This window comes from Choloepus didactylus, chromosome 4, assembly GCF_015220235.1.
Source record: "Choloepus didactylus isolate mChoDid1 chromosome 4, mChoDid1.pri, whole genome shotgun sequence".
NCBI classification, from domain to species: Eukaryota; Metazoa; Chordata; class Mammalia; order Pilosa; family Megalonychidae; genus Choloepus; species Choloepus didactylus.
In genome coordinates, this window is record NC_051310.1 from 141,269,670 (window position 1) to 141,285,899 (window position 16,230).

At 50.3% G+C, this 16,230-nt stretch overlaps 1 protein-coding gene across 1 annotated transcript; it reads right to left on the minus strand.

Moving 5' to 3' along the window:
- Positions 1 to 1,894: 1,894 nt before the first annotated feature.
- Positions 1,895 to 4,728, minus strand: INAFM2 (InaF motif containing 2). The gene is made up of 2 exons (XM_037834316.1): positions 3,649 to 4,728; positions 1,895 to 2,194 (listed from the first exon to the last, which is right to left on the minus strand). The coding sequence occupies exon 1, from the start codon at positions 4,542 to 4,544 to the stop codon at positions 4,086 to 4,088; it is 459 nt and encodes a 152-aa protein (XP_037690244.1). The 5' UTR covers positions 4,545 to 4,728; the 3' UTR covers positions 1,895 to 2,194; positions 3,649 to 4,085.
- Positions 4,729 to 16,230: the final 11,502 nt, after the last annotated feature.

Consider the following 16,230-nt stretch of genomic DNA (forward strand, 5'->3'; position numbering starts at 1 on the left):
AACACAGTCAACCAAGTGATCAACAAACACTGAGTCCCCATAACTATGTGCCAGGCACTGGCCTTAATGCTGGTTTCGTGAAGAAAGCAAAGCCATTGTGGGTCCTCTCTCTGTTGAGGGAGGCATTAGAAAAAAAAAAGAAAGAAAAGTACTCTTCTGTTTCTGAATAGAAATTCCAGAAATACCTCCAGACTCTGCAATGAGGACAGGAAGGACAATTATTACTCCTTTTAAATAGCTGTGGTAGCCCTAAAGCTCGGGACCTGACCTTTCAGTTCTCCTTGAAGAAACATGTAGAAACAAGTAGATGCTCTCCACTCAGCATTTCAAAACAGGATATAAATACTCAACTAAAGAACATACTATCTTAGAATTCCCCAGTGGAAACTGAAAAACAAGGTAGACAGAAAAGCTTCCAAAGCTATTGTCTCTTACCATGTAGTAATCTAGAGCTGTTAGAAAGAAATTTATGCCTGAAACTTTGGAGAAACACTCCTTTTTCCACTTCAGCACCAATGGAAGAAAGAAAGGATACCCACACAAACTCAGTCTAGATGGTTTATCTACTCCCTGAGACCCCACACTCCAAAAGTTCACTCAAAAGAGAGGATCCTCTCTTCCTTCAAATTCAGGCTGTCAGAGAATAAAATCATACAGTCATTTCTAATATAAGCAAACACCCAGAAATGATCCTGGTAGTCCAGGTGCAAAGAAGTTTAAGGAAAGTAACCTGCCTTGGCACAGATCTCTCCTTCCAGGTTCAAAACTTGATGGGCAATTTTGCATAATTCCTAAATGCCGAAAATAAGCTATGCCAACCACTGCTCCCCAGCCAACTGGGTCCCGTCCTGGTGAAACAGTGCCCTTCTAATCATCCAGCAGGCTCCTGCTGTACACGCTGCTGTATGTGCCCAATGTGTGAAACTGCGTGACATGCCACCGTCTACAGAAAGGTGGGGCTGACTGAAAGAACCTCGGAAACTCTCCACTCCCGTTCTGCTCTGCCTTATCAAGCCCTCTTCACAGAAAGCCATTGTGTAGGCTGAGGAGGGAAATAAAAGAAGGGTGGACTTTTTCCATGCTTCCCTACGGACTACAAGGTGATGTAAAAGCACAGTGGCTAACCTCCAACAGCTCTGGTGAAGTGCAGGCCTCAGGGGGTCCCACACAACATTGGCTTCCCACTCCGGATTTGTAGTGGGCAGTATTGTCTAATAATGAGCTGAGCTCAATTGCTTACCATGTATTTTGCAGCATAACTAACACCTTGTATCTGTGCTTTTCACCCACATGTCTTTTATTGTTTGCTTGAAGGGGAAAAAAAGCCTCACCTTTGAAGCAATCTACACCTCTCAGTCACTTGGCTCTCTCATCTCCTTTGTTGTAGGCGAAGCTCTGACCAAGCCACTGCAGACGCATAGGTTTTTCTGCCACTGTTAGCTCTTCTTGAGCGATCTAAGGGCCAAGGGTTTAAAAGTGAGAACACTGATGCTGTCTGGCATTTTATCCTTACCTCAGCTCTCAGTCAGTGAAATGTATGCAGTATATCTTAATATTCATGCTCACTAGTCCCTTAGCTTCATTAGCTAAGCATCTGCTCAGAGTGCCGGTAATGCAGAACTTTTTTTCAACTCTTGTAAGGTTGGCAAAAACTGGCTGAGCTAGATACCACTCTTCTTCATACCCCATGATTGCTTCTTGACTAAGATGGATTCATGCCATCCTCACTAATCAGTTTGGTCAAGCCATCAGGCCCAGAGTACACCAAGGCAATTGCTTTTTCTCCTAAACTTATTCACCACCATCCATCCATCACATCTCAAACCATTTATGCTTCCAACCTCTATTCTTTCCCCAAGAACTAATAAAAGAGAAATGATCAACTTACACAGGCTTAGACAGAGTTCTTGTATTTGTGTTCACCTGAAAAATAAAACTTTTAAAAAATATACAGGACTTTTTGAGTACAGGTATATCTTAAATGGCTGAATTATAAATAATGTCTCTGGTCATTTTCACAGCCAGAGCTGGAGTTAATGTCTCAATTCCAGTGAAGGCTTTAGAGAGTCAGGAGGCCAGCAGGTGGACCTACAAGTGGTTTCTCTGGACTCTCTGATCCATCCCAAGGTGGATTTAAACAGTCCAGGATGCAGGGGTCAGGATGCGGGCAGGGGAGTGGACTCCAGATGGTCTCCTGCAAGTTTAAAGGATTCTTGAAATAAGGGATCAATTTACAAATTATTAAAATATAGGACTAAAAATTCACACAGTAAATATAAATTACAGGTTATTACTGAAGTTATAAAGGTGGCATTTTATGTATTTTCCCCAGTCCTCCCCACCAAAAATTTAAAAAGGCCTCATAGGCTTCCTAATGACTAAAGTCTGGATCAGGTGCTAAGAAATCTCTAGTCAAGAGACCTTGGGGATGCTACTAGCCTGCTGTAGGCTATGACAGCTCAATTGCTATTATCTTGTCCACAACAGGACATGGCTTACAGCAAGGCTGTTGTCCTGTAAACTTGGATTAGAGCTAATTCCAGAAAACTGGAGAGACAAACTGGTTCAGGACTCAGGTGGATAAGATTTTTGTCTTTCTTTTAAAAGTGCCTCATTCCCCAAAAGGAAATACTAAGGGGCTTGATATCTTGTCACTACCCACACTCAACTGTCTAAAAGCAAGTGGCAGAAGGAAATGGAATCCAAATTGACGAAGTAAAATTTTTGCTGTCCCAGACCTATACATATGTCATTCCCTTTATGTTTCTTATCTCCTCAACAAAAGTATAGGCTGCATATAATAAGTGGGGCTTATTGGGAGAGATAAAGAGAAGTCAATTTAACCTTCCTGTGGTCCCTGGTTGGTTTATTCACTGGCTATCAAAGCTATTTGTACTCAAGCACAATCCTGAGTTCCAAGCCCATCTTCTACCCCTTTTTATTCTCTACTACATCTCAAAACCAGAGGATGGTGATCAAAACTCTGGTTTCACAACTGATTTTTCCCCAGTGTCCAGGCTACTTTGTCACTACAGGCTCAGGAAAGAGAGGAAGGCAAGGGTGATTACAGGAACAAGACAAGATCTTGAGGAGCAGAAAAAAAAAGCTTGCTATTCCTAAATGAACTCTGTGAGGGAAGGCCAAGGATTGAAGCACAGAGGCATTGCTCTTTCCTTTCCTTCTTCCTGGCCCAAATCCAGATACTTAGGGCTGCAACAGGAAGCCTCTTTAGGAGGAACACTGGGGTGGGAAGAGGAGGGGATCAGTACATTCCCCACCCTCCCCACTGCTTCTGCTTCTCCTAAGGTTTTACACAGTCATTTCAACAAGTCTAAGAATGGTTATGCTCTTTTGTGCAAGAACGTCAAAAACCTTTTTTTTTCTGAAATAGGAGGGGAATGGGGGAAAAGTGGGTGATGAAAACAAAACAAAACGAAACAAAAAAACCGTGTTTGTGCCTTTCTGGCTAGCTGCACTTTGGGGGCCAGCAAATACCCCTTGCTTGACCCCATCAGTTGGCAGCTACCCAGAGTGTGGGAAGATACATATAGTTCTATGTAATTATAGCTTCTGGTGCATATGTCAACAACTATATACACGGATCTATAAATTAAATGCATCTGTGGCCACTGCAATAGGTTGACATACCTGAGCTCCACTACTTTTGGTGCCTTCCTCCTTGCGAGAGCTTCAGCTTATTTAAAAAAGAGCCCCTACAGCTCCCTCCTTCCTCTGAGTCTTGGGGGAAAGCCCGAGTCACCCCTGCATGTAAGCTACACAAGAGCGAGCAAAGCAGAAGGGATCTCCCCACCCCTCCCCCCATCTCCCTTAGGGCTCAGGGCCCTAGCGCATCACAGTCCGGGGAAGACCAAACCCCCGAGACCCCCAGCAAATCGCAGTCCCTTGACTGAAGATCGGGCTGGGGGTCATCCGCTTCCGGGGCGAGCCGGCGGTCGTGGAAGGGGCGTTCACTCTTGTGGGGGTCACTCCCGCGAGGTCCCCGGCCCGTCCCGCTGCAAAGTCCTGTCTCTGGGGCTGGGGAGGATGGTACCCGGCCGCCCCCAGCTCGGGGGAGCAGAGGGGGCTCAGCGGCTCCCGGGCGCCGCCGCCGCTTCCTCCTCGTCGGCGTCCGGCCCCTGCGGCCGCTCTAGTGGCCCGGCCGGGGGGCTGTCGGCAGAGGGCTCCGGAGGCGCGGGTCGCACCGCCTGCAGCGGGGGTGCGTCGCGCGGCGCCTCGCGGCGGGACGACCCCGTGGCGTTGGGCCCCGCCGCCGCCCCCGAAGTCCCGGACGGGCCGGTGGCGTTGGAACCGCCCGGGTGCAGCCCGGCGGCTCCCCCCGAGGTCCCGGCGCCGACCGGCTGCCAGATGAGGCTGTAGTAGACGGCGAGCACGATGGCGGCCAGAGACACCGAGAGCACGTAGGCGAACACGGTGGCGAGCCGGACCCACTTCTTGTTGGTCTTGGCCGCCATCTTCGCCTTCTTGTCCCCGGTGTAGGTGGCCGGCTTGCCCCGCTCGGCCGGGGCCGCGTCGCGCTCCTTCATGGGGGGCCCCCGGCCTTTGCCCCGGTGCTCCACGGCCCCAGCTGGAGGGGGCCTGGCGGCCTGCAAGGACTGGGCAGGGGGCGGCCCGGCGCCCTCGGTTCCCGGCGGCTCCGCTCTCCGCCGCCGCTCCTCACGCCGCCCGTCCGCGGCCCGCCACCGCGTCGCTGCCGCCGCCGCCGCCGCCGCTGCCGGGGCCTGGGCCAGTCACTGTCGCCAGCGCCGCCGCCGCCGCCGGCCCGTCAGCTGCTTCCCCGCCGCCGCCACAGCCACAGCCGCCACAGCCGCCCGACTCCGCGTCCCCATCCGCCGCCGCCGCCTGCCCGGCCGCCAGCCGCCCGGTCTCCAGTGGCCGCGCGGATAGCGCGCGCTCCGCTCCAGCCGGGCTCCCCCGCCTCGCGCGCCGGCAACAGGGGGCGGCGGAGAGCGCTGCTGGGGGCTCCCTCTTAAAAGGGCGACGCCGAGGTCCGGAAGTGCCAGGCTGAGAGGCGGGCTGCTATCGGGTGCTGGGAGCCCCGCCGGGACGCCCCATTAAAAGACAGTTAAAGGCGGCCGTTTCTTAAAAGGGCAATGCCGCCGCAGCCCCTCGCGCGCTTGCTGGGTGAGAATGGGAGCCCCCCGCGCTTCTTTAAAAGGGGAACGGCGTCACGCGGGGCGGAGTGTGGAACTGGTCTGGGGGCGGGGAGAGGCGGACGGAGCGTGGAGCTGTCAACTCTGGCACCTCCTCTCTCCGCCTTTCTCGGCGCCGATAGTAGTGACAGGTGGAATAGCTACGGCTTCGGCTCCCCGGGCCTCAGTTTACCCCGACTGGAGATGATACCACGCTCATTCCCACGGCTGGCGTCCCGCTCCACGTGCCCTGCAGGAGGTTTCTCGGGTCCTTACACACCTAGCCAGCTTGGTCTGCGTCCCGCGTAGGCAGCCAAGAAGCCTGGAGCTCGCACTGTAAGCGCGGCGGGTCGCGCCCCTCCCCATCTTCATCCCCTTGGGCTGGTCTTCGGGGCTCTTCTGGAATCTTCCCGATTCCCTGTCCTCTTAGAGCCCCGGAGTCCGGCTGCGCAGGCTCCCGGAGCTTCCTGGACAAAGACCCAGGCAGAGCTGGTTCTCCCGCCTCGGTCCAAAAGTTTGCGACAGGTCCTAGGTTCCTTTTTTTTTTTTTTGCTCCCGACTTCCAGGTTGGGGCTGCACTGACCCGGTGGAGGGAGGCTCCCAGCTTTTCCTCAGTTTGATCCTCGCTGGCTCTCAGGGCCTGGGCAGTTGCTGCCCACCCTCCTTCCCAAGTGAGATCTGTCCTCACTTGGCTTCAGGCCAGAAGCCAGGCAGTGAGTGGGTTTTGTGCTTGGTCTTTGGGTTCTATCAGTCTGGGCTAAGGACCCTCTACCAGTGGACTCTCTGTAGGGGTTCTCCCTGTGCCACCTCTCTCTCTATCTGCCTTCCCCTCTCTTCTTCTCTCCTCCCCATTCACTCTTTGTAAGGCTGTCCAGTATTTCTGCTTCCCTCCTCCCTGAATCCCAGTTCCTGTGTTCTGAGAACTGCATATGTGGACAGGCCAGGTGTCTGAATTGGTGTGGGGAGAGGACTGTAGTCACAATGGGGGTTCCGTGGATGAGCCCTCCCTCCTGCCCCTGCATGTGTGAGAATAACTCCCTGGCTGCTGACCCTGTAGGGCAGGACCCCTCTACCCTTCCCACTTCTTCTCCTTCACAGAAACCTCTGGTTTCCAGACACAAATTACCCCTCCTCTCCCCCTCCCCCATAAGAGGAAGCCCCTTCCTCACTTGGGCATCTGCCTTCTCAGAGACACAGGTCACGTGGCCACCAGAGCTGAGTGTGCTGACTGAATGGTGGAACCACAGGCCTATAAACCAGCCCCTCAGTCCTGTTCCTGTCAGAGGCCCAGCAATGGCCAATGGGATGCTATTTCAAAACAATGCCTGCCTTTTCACCTTCTGAGAAATTTCAAGGACATTGGAAGCTTGCAGTGTTTTTTGCTTTCTGTGGGCTGATGGGGAAAAAACAACCCACTCCTTCCCCACCCTGCTCCCAGGTGGGCCACAGTTGGTCTAGCAGGATGGCCTGCTGAGTCAAGAGTTAAACTCCCTGAATGGTCTCTGGAAGTTTTCATGACTCCTCTCCCCTGCTCTCTGGGCTTCTTGGCAGGACTGATCATAAAACCATACCAAGGAGAATTATTCTTAAAGATTCCAGGTGAGACCAACCTATAGCCTCCTTAAATCCTCTTTCTTGAATGCATTCCATATTTCTTCTGTTGAAAATTAAACTTCTTTCTTCTTGTTTGGTTCCCACTGGAGTAGGAAAACAGCATGTTGCTCTTTTCTATACTAACAAGTAATAATATACTTGAAGCCTTTATTTGGCTCCTTTTTCCTGTTCTTCTCCAAGCTAAACAGTGCCAGATTCTTTAACCTGTCATCAATAGAGCCTATTTATTTTCTGGATTTACATAGTGACTTTTACCCCAGGAACTCAAAATGCTTTCAGATATAATTGAGCATGATCTCCTTGGTGCCTGAACCATTAAGAAACCATTAATATATTCCTGTTGCAGGCAACTAAATGGCCCCCTAGTGGCCTGAAACTGAATATACCTCTCTAAGTGCCTCTCCCCCATAAAGGGTAGGCAGGAGTCTAGAGAACCAAGACAGCTTGGCAATGGAAGGGGCCACAAAGGACTTCTTTTGTAAATACTGCCAAGGACCCTCGAGTCCCCTCCATGGCATCCCTGTGGGGCACTCGCCAATATCAGCTAAAAGACCATCCATGATGTCAGACCTTATTGTCTGCTACCCGAGGTAGCTTTTTTAGGCTGTGGGAAGTTCTGAGCAGTTATAACAGCAGCAGGAACCATGTCCTTATGATATGCGAAGCACCATGTACTAAACACTTACATTCCCTGTCTTAAGTCTCACAACAACTATCATGTAGTTACTATGCATCTTTGTTTTATAGATGAGGAAATCGCCTCCAAAAAGTTAAGTAACTTGCCCAAGGTCACAGAGCTAGATAGAATTCACACCGGAGTCTTTCAGACTCCAAGGCACTAGGTTCTTGATCCCTGCTCTACTCTGCCTCACAGGGGGAGCTGAACTCTGTCTCTGTAGTGGATGCTGGGGGGTACCACCCAGATCATCCTCAGGACGGATGCACTTAACACCTCCAGTGCCAGGAGTGTTGGCTCCTGGTGGCTCACAGCTGAGTCTGTCCCTGGGGATTGCCCTCAGGTGCCAAAGGGAGCTGCCTGTCCTTCCTGGCCTACCAGACCAATACTTCAGGGCAAGTTACATCAAAACCCAGCCAGGGATCTACTGGGCCTGCCAGGGAAGGAAGAGGGTTATACCCTGAAGAAGCTGCAAGAGTAGCCGACACGTAGCATAGGAGCTGGGAGAGGATGTATGGAACTGAATCCTGAGTACATATCAGCTGGTTCATGGGGGGCTGAACTAAGTCAAATATGGGAGAGTTTATTGAAATGGTAGAACTTTCCCATGATACAGGATTTAATGCTCTGACAGGGATCCTGACAGACAGGAGAAAGGTAATGGCCCACCAAAGTGAAATGGAAATGGAACAGTGATGGCAGAAGGTGGGAGAAAGTTTCAAAGAGCTCAGAGAAGTGGGCATGCTATAGGGTATTTTACATAGAGCCAAAAGCCCCACTTACATTCTGTGGGAAGGTCCCGAGGACACTCTGGTTATCAAAGCAAAAAGGTACGCACTGGTGAGAGGGGCACCAGCATCACTGAGAAGCTCGGTTTTGGCTGTCTGCTGTGGGCCAGGTTGATGGCAGTTTCTCCAATAAAAAGTGACAATATCATGTCCAATTTCCAGACCCAAGTCAATTTTCAGATCTGGAATCCACTGACTCAAAGAGTGGTCAGGCCCCCAGGAGGAAGGATCCTTCAATACTATGACAGTGTAGTAATGATTCCCCTAGTCCTTTCCCAAAGGGGCCTATGGCCATTTACTTGGGGAAAGTGGAATAGCCAAACATTTTCAGGTCTGCTGGATGTAGGGTCTCAGTTAACATTGATACCTGGGGATGCGAATCATCATGACCCCTGGGTTGGGTGGCCCAAGGTAAAAATATATACAGGCTCATGGGCAGTAGCAAATGACTTGGTTGGTTAGTTAAGGGCCTAGAAAGAGAAATATTGGAGAATTGGGAACAAGAAGGTCTTAAGAAGGGGCATGTGGATGTATCTATGGGAGTGAAGATCTATATATTGCATGTTAATGGCAACCAGAGCGTATCCATCACGGAGGTGGCACTGAACACCAAGTAAATAGAGTAACTTGGCCAGTTGATGTTAGCTAGCCTTTGTCATCCACCACCCAGTGCTGGCATAAGGAGCACATGAATGAAATGACCACAGAAGCTACACATAGACACACATGCCATATGGTGGTGGGGATAGGCCCAACAGAGTGGGCTCCCACTCACCAAGGCTGTTACAGCTACTGTTGCTGTCAGATGTCTAACCTGCCAGCAACAGAGACCAAGGCTGAGTCCCTGATATGACAGCATCCCTCAAGAAGACCACTCAGTTGGTAACAGGTTGACATTGGATCCTATCCTACTCTGGAAGGGGCAAAGACTCATCATGAGTTGAATTGACAGATAGTCTGGATATGGGTTTATTGTCTCTGCTCAAAGGTCTCAACCAGTACCACTCTCTGAGGGCTTAAAGAGTGTTTGATTTGCTGACATGGGATCGCACATAGCATTGCATCAGACCCAAAGTCCCACTTTACAGCAAAAGAGTGGGCATATGATCATGGGATCCAATGATCCAATCATATACTTCCCCACTCAAAGCTGCCAGTAGAATGGAGCTGATAGAGTGGTAGAATAGACTTTCAAAGGTACATATGAAGCACCCTTCTAGAGAAGATGGGACACCACACTCCAGGATGAAGTATGTACCCTAATTAATAACCATAATATAGTGCTATGCCCCAATCTGTAGAACACATAGGTCTAGGAATCAAAGGGTGGAAGGAGGAATGGTCCCACTTACCATCACTCTAGTGAGTCTTTTGGGAGAATTTGTGCTTCCTATCCTCACAATTTCAGGTGCTCTGGTTTTAGAGGATCTGGTTTCCAGAGAGAAACACAGCACAGGGGACAGAACTAGAATCCCACTGAACTTTAAATTATGGCTGCCTTCAGTCCTTCAGACTCTTTGTGCTGAGAGACCAGCAGGCAAGAAAAGGAGTAACTACCCTGGCGGGGTGGTTGATTATGACCCTTTGGAAGATATTGGGCTGCTATTACACAGTGGGGGCAGGATAGAATATGTTTGGCACCCAGGTGATCCACTGGTACTCCCTTGCCCATTTTTTTTTCTTTTTTTTTTAATTCAGTTTTATTGAGATATATTCTCATACCATACAATCATCCATGGTGTACAATCAACTGTTCACAGTGTAAGAAAGGGTTAAGTTTAGCTTTCACATAAAGACCACATGGAATAGAGAAAATGGAGATTGGGCAGAAGAGCTGGCTTAAACTAGCCCCATAGTGAGGGGAAGGAAAAAGAGAGAGAGTGCCGTGATGTAAGTCTAGAATCAGTGCCAGTTCCTTATGTGGGAAAGATCACCAGGGTTACTGGAATATAAAAGAATGTGGGGATATGGTCAAAGGCAGGGACTCTCAGCGGGAAATTTAAACTAGATGAGCTCTCTTGGATAGGCTGTACAATTCAAAATCCCAAAGGCGAGCTAGTTAGCTCTCTCAGTTAGACTGTACCCTCTGGAGTATCCAGCCAATGGAGAAACAGGGGAGAGAATTGCGTTTAGGCCTAGGATATAAATTTTTGCCATGTTCTATTGTTCGGCATGCCTGTCATGTTTCTGGCTGTACATCCGTTCTTGCAAGATCATGAATAAATTCTTTTCTCCTCCATAACCAGGTGAGTGTTTTTAAGGCATAATGCTTGTTTCTAACAACTGTACCATCATATGGTTGTGCATTCATCACCCCAATCTATTTTTGAAAATTTTCCTTACACTAGAAAGAATCAGAATAAGAATAAAAAATAGAAATACAAACACCCAAATCGCCCTCCCCATCCCACCCTATTTTTCATTTAGGTTTTGTCCCCATTTTTCTACTCATCCATCCATACACTGGATAAAGGGAGTGTGACCCACAGGGTTTTCACAATCACACTGTCACCCCTTGTAAGCTACATTGTTTTACAATCATCTTCAAGAGTCAAGGCTACTGGGTTGGAGTTTGGTAGTTTCAGATATTTACTTCTAGCTATTCCAATATATTAAAACATAAGAAGTGTTATCTATATAGTGCGTAAGAACGTCCACCAGAGCAACCTCTTGACTCCATTTGAAATCCCTCAGCCACTGAAGCTTTATTTTGTTTCATTTCGCATCCCCCTTTTGGTCAAGAAGATGTTCTCAATCCCATGATGCCGGGTCCAGATTCATCCCCAGGAGTCATATCCTGCATTGCCAGGGAGATTTACATCCCTGGGAGTCAGGTCCCACGTAGAGGGGAAGGCCTTGCCGAATTTTGATAGTAAATGGACAAGTTCAGCAGCATGGGGTGACGAGGACTAATCCGAGTAAGCCACCAGACTAGCAGAAGTGCAAGATGGACATAAGAGAATCTAGTCTGGGTAATAGACACCAAGACTAGCTGCAGCAGTGGGGGATGTAGTTCATCCCACTTACCTTCTTGTAAGTTTCCTAGAGAAAGAGAATCCTGCAGGAGTTCTTCCCAGGTAGAGTAAACGTACTTGATGAAGCAAGTAGATCTGAGTGGTGTAAGGAGAGGACTGTTGTTGCACCACCCAGATACCGCCTTTAGGACTGAGGTACTTATCCCTCAAGTTGCCAGGAGTGTTGGCTGATGATGGCTCCCAGCTGAGTCTCTCCCGGGCATTTCCTTCAGCCACCACTTCATGACACACCCCCCCACTCCACAGGGGTAGTTTGTCCAGTCAATGTGGGGGTCAAAGTTCCAGCCTCTAGCTTCAACTGGGGCTAACTCTGATCATCCTAACCCGAGCACCCCCTGTGGAGGAGTCCTTTGTTGTAACTGCATCACTGATCAATTTCTTCCTCTACCCAATTTCGGATCCTTCACTCTCTCAAAGCTGTTGTTTCTGAGAGCACCCCACCCCCCATCATAAACTACCTGCATGCAAATCTGTCCCAGAATGTTTCTTGAGGAACCCAACCTAAAACAGGCCCTGGAAACAGGCCCAGATTCTAACCTTTGGGACCCAAGAGAACAAGTCTTAACGATCTGAAAGTGGACCCCCTTTTGTGTGTTCTATGCTCCACTGATCCTCACACAGTGTTGTGTGCAACCTACATCCTGGCCACCCTCCACCAAATGTCCTCCAGCTTGTGTGTGTCTCCGTGATAAAGCAGCCTAAACTGAATTCCCTGAGTACTTCAGGTGCCATCTGACATACTGAGAATAAGGGCCTTGAGACTTCCTTGGTTCTAGAGCCCTCACTGCACACTGGAACCATGGGTGAAGCTTTTTAGAAATCTAAATTCCTCACCTTCCTCCCTCCTTCCTCACTGACCCATCCCATATTGCTGTTTCAGAGGATCTAGGTGCAGCAAGGAATATGCAGTGCAACCAGAGCTTCCCAGGTGATTCTGATGTGATATAGAGACAAAGAATCACTGGGCTCGGTACTTGACTTCAATTCAACAGCCTAAGAGCCCATCTACTTTTTTGTCTTTTTTTTTTTTTTTGGCAGCCTTGTCATTGGACTCATATGGAGCTGGCTCTCAGCGAAAACCCACAGTTTTATTCATGCATGCTTCTGCTAAGCCGTTGCTTCCCCACCTGGCCCTTGTACAGTTGGTGCCTTGGAACCAAGCCCAGATCTCTCAGTTAAGCCATGTTCATTTTACCTTGTGAGGTTCAGGCCATTCCTCCAGCGGGTCAAGATGGTGTTCATCTGTAGTCTGTCTCCCGACATATTCCCTATCCTCACTCACCTCCTGCTGTTGACAAAATTGAAAGGCTTATGCTCTGTGGCTCTGCCCAGGTCCCAATAAAATGGTGAATGGTGGACCAAGACAGAGGTAAAGACAAAAGCAATTGGTCAATACTGGGAGCATTTCCTGTGAGCGATGCACCATGCCCACCCAGAGAAAGACGCCATCTAATTTACAAAAACTGGTCTATTTCACAGACGGATAAACAGAGGAAGACAGGATGAGCAATCTGTCCAAGGACATCTTTCTGGGGTAGGAGCCAAACCTTTCCTGCCATCTACAGCTGTCATCTCCAGGTTTGCTACCTTGCAGAGGAAAGGTGGTGGCTTAAGGTGACAAGTTTGGCCCTTTTGATTGGAAAGAGAGAGACTTTTAGAGCTGGAAGGAATCTTAGAAGTGACCAAAAGCTTAACAGACCAGAGAGCTGAGGCAACTTACCAAGATCACACAGCAAATTTTTGCTCAGGTTAGAACTAAAATCTGGATTTCTTGAGGATGGATCCAGTGCTCATTCAGCTATACTTCCAGGTGAGTGGGATCCAAAATAGCTCTTCAAAGGGAAACATACACATGACTGATTCTTTTCCATTTCTAAGTTCTAGAGGGGCTTTGGCTAGGAGGACAAGCAACATCTTCCTCCTGGGCTTGTACAGGGAACTCTTGATTGCCTCTCTTCTCCTACCCAAGGGATTGGAACCTCAGCACCTGCTACCCAGCTTTGTCCCTGCCTCCACTTATGCTCACCTCTCAGAGCTCAGAGAATAGCTGAGTCTGGAGCCACAGCTGTAGATATAGCTGGACAGCTGGATGGCTCCTGGTCCCCCCTCTCAGACTTGCCTTATCAGCTGTGGGGGCAAAAGGTGGCATTTGTCAGTGACTTGAGACCCTGTGCTCATGAATTCATGAGTTAAGACCACTTGGGTGACAGTCTGCCTCAAATCCACAGCCAGGGGCACTCCTAACAGCCCACTCTGGGAAGGTACGTCCAGCCCCTGGGCCACATAAACTGAAAAAAAAAAAAATCCAAAGAGAATGTTAGCGAAGACACTTGTGTAAGGAACAGCATATATGCTGGGAGGAGGTAATAAGAAACACTGCATTTCTCCTGCCATTGTCTGCTAATAATAACAGTTACAATGATAATGAAACAGAGCACTTGAATTATCCATCATATCACTGAATCCTTACAACATCCCTGTGAAGCATTATCACCCCCATTTTACAGGTGAGGAAGCTGAAGCACAGAAAAGTTAAATATGACAAGATAAACCAGCTAGTAAGGGGCTGGCCCGTAGAGTAGTGAGTGCAGTTTCCTGTGTCAGACTGGGAAATAGAGCCCGGAGGATGCAACAACTGAGCCATCTTCATTCCAAAAGTTAGCTAGCCATCGGCCCAAGGTGCACAACCCAGACCTCTAGGCTCCTGAACCCCACTGCTTCATCAGGTAAGTCATGGCCTCAGGTACGAAGCCGACCTAATCTGACTCCGTTGTTTGGCTGGTAAATGCGTCACCCAAAGATCTGAGTCCAGCTTCCACCACTAACTTCTCTGACACATGGGTGGGGAAAACAAAGGGTAGCGTTGCCACACAAAACTGCCAAGTGAGCAAGTGATCTTGGGAACTGCCTCTTGAGTACCAGGCCACCAGCATCTCCCTGGGTTGAATATAATTTCTTACGGCCCCAACTCACACATGCCAGGCTCTCCAGTATACATGTCTCCGCAGATCACGAATGATACAGACCTATCTGCAACTTCCGGGAGTGTTTGCCCTGCGTGGATCCCCTAGCCTTTCCCCAGGAGGCACGTGCTCTCCAGTGCGTCCAGCAGGGGGCATCCTCGCCCTTCCACCGTCACCATGGGGGGTGAGATCGGCAGACTCGCCCAGCTCAGCCTGGCACCCCAAAGCCTCCTTTCTCAAACTGGGCGTTCGTGTAACCTCCATGATTGTCTCCATATCCACTCTACTATTATTTACATATTCTTCTGTGTCAATTCACATTTAAAAAAAACAATGTATTTTTAAAAGGAAAAATAAGCCCTCCTTGTAGGTTTTCTTGTTTCTCCTTGCTGCTAGATTTCCTGCATCCTTAGAGCTGGATTTGCAGATGCCTGCAGGAGAGCGGGGGTCTCAGTTGGGGTCTCCAGAACAGGGCCCAGGCACTGCCCTCACCAGATAAAGATGGGCGAGGCTTTGTTCCATGGGATTCAGAGCCTCAGCATTCCTGGACGGCTGAGGTGGAAAGGACCAGAGTGAAGAGTCTTGAAATCCCTGCCTTCCCCATGGAGCCCCTGACCCTGTGAAGTGAGGAGAGGAGCCTGCCCCTTCTCACTCCCCGGGCTGAGAAGAGAGAGAGGGGACTGTCTTTCCAGGCCCAAAGTGGCGACAGGGTGCTGATGGGTGCAGGGAGCTGGGGAGGGCTGCAGGTGACAGGTGCAGAGGCTTTGGAAAGGGGCAGGGATTTCCCTTGCAAAATCCATTCAAACAGAGAGAGAGGGAACCTGATCCCAGGAAGGGAATGGGAACTGCAGGGACTACTAAAGGGGCCCCTAGAGGGGCCCAAGGCTGGAGAGAGGGGAAGAGGGGGATGGGAGGGGTCCACGGGAGGGGAGGAGTGAGTCCTGAGGGCGGGAGGCCACTACTCATTCCACGAGGCTCAGGCCTTGCTCCAGGCTCCACAACACTGGTCTTAGATTGCTTTCCTGGGGATTATTTTTGTGCTAGGAACCTCCTTAGCTCCAGCTTCCACTGGACCATTTACTAAGTCTATTTTCACAGGATGTCCCTCTTCTGTCCCCCATACTCCTGCCCTGGCCAAGGCTGACCAGCAGAGGCAGTTCTAGGGCCTGGATGATGATCACACTGTTGATGGAGGTGTGCAGGGGCCCGTGGTAGGACCTGGGGCAGAAAGCCAGGCCCTGAGAGGGGAAGGAAACCATGGGCCCAGCTCCATATTTCCACAGCTGGGCTAGGAAGGGAGATAAGAGGAGCAGGTTAGGCAAGAGGAAGTGGGCTGGGGCTGAGCTGGGCCCGGGCTGAACTCAGCAGGGACAGAGGGACAGGCACAGTGTTGGGGTATCCACGCTGAGCAGGGGCCCTGAGCTGGGGCCTCTGGAGCACCCATCTTGCCCCAGGTGTTCTCACGCCTGGCCCGGGGGTGAGCAGAGGGAGGGGCCCGAAGAGAGCTCAGTGGCGGCAGGCAGCAATGGGTTGCTCACAGCAACCCTGTGTGTGGAGCAGTGGCTGGTCAGTGGCGGTGCCAGGCCCAGGCCAGGCCCAGAGGGCAGAGAGAAGGGCATCACATGTGGTGGTGAGGGGGTGATTGCCTCACTTGCACCTCATTTTCATAGGGAGGAAGCATTGAGAAAGAGGAGCTGGGTGTCCAGCAAGCTTTGCTTATTCAAAACACTCAACCCCAGCAGAGCCCTGACCCCATCTGCTGGGTGGTCCCAGGCCCCTGACAGCCTCTGGAAAGAACACACACCCCTTTCCACTCTGGACCCTTCTGCTTGGAGGCCCCTTCCCCTGGTATGCTCCTTGCATCCTCCCCTCAGGCCGAGGCTGGGCAACACTGTCCCATGTTGATCCTCCTCCAGCCCTCTGGCCCCGCCAGACCACGCACCACCCGTGGGACTGAGCAACTCCCCCGTTCCCAGGCGACCAGGCCTCATGACCCGCCTCTCA

What these genes read in the sequence shown, in the direction of transcription:
- INAFM2 (XM_037834316.1), bottom strand. Translation starts at nt 4,544, where the DNA reads ATGAAGGAGCGCGACGCGGCCCCGGCCGAGCGGGGCAAGCCGGCCACC.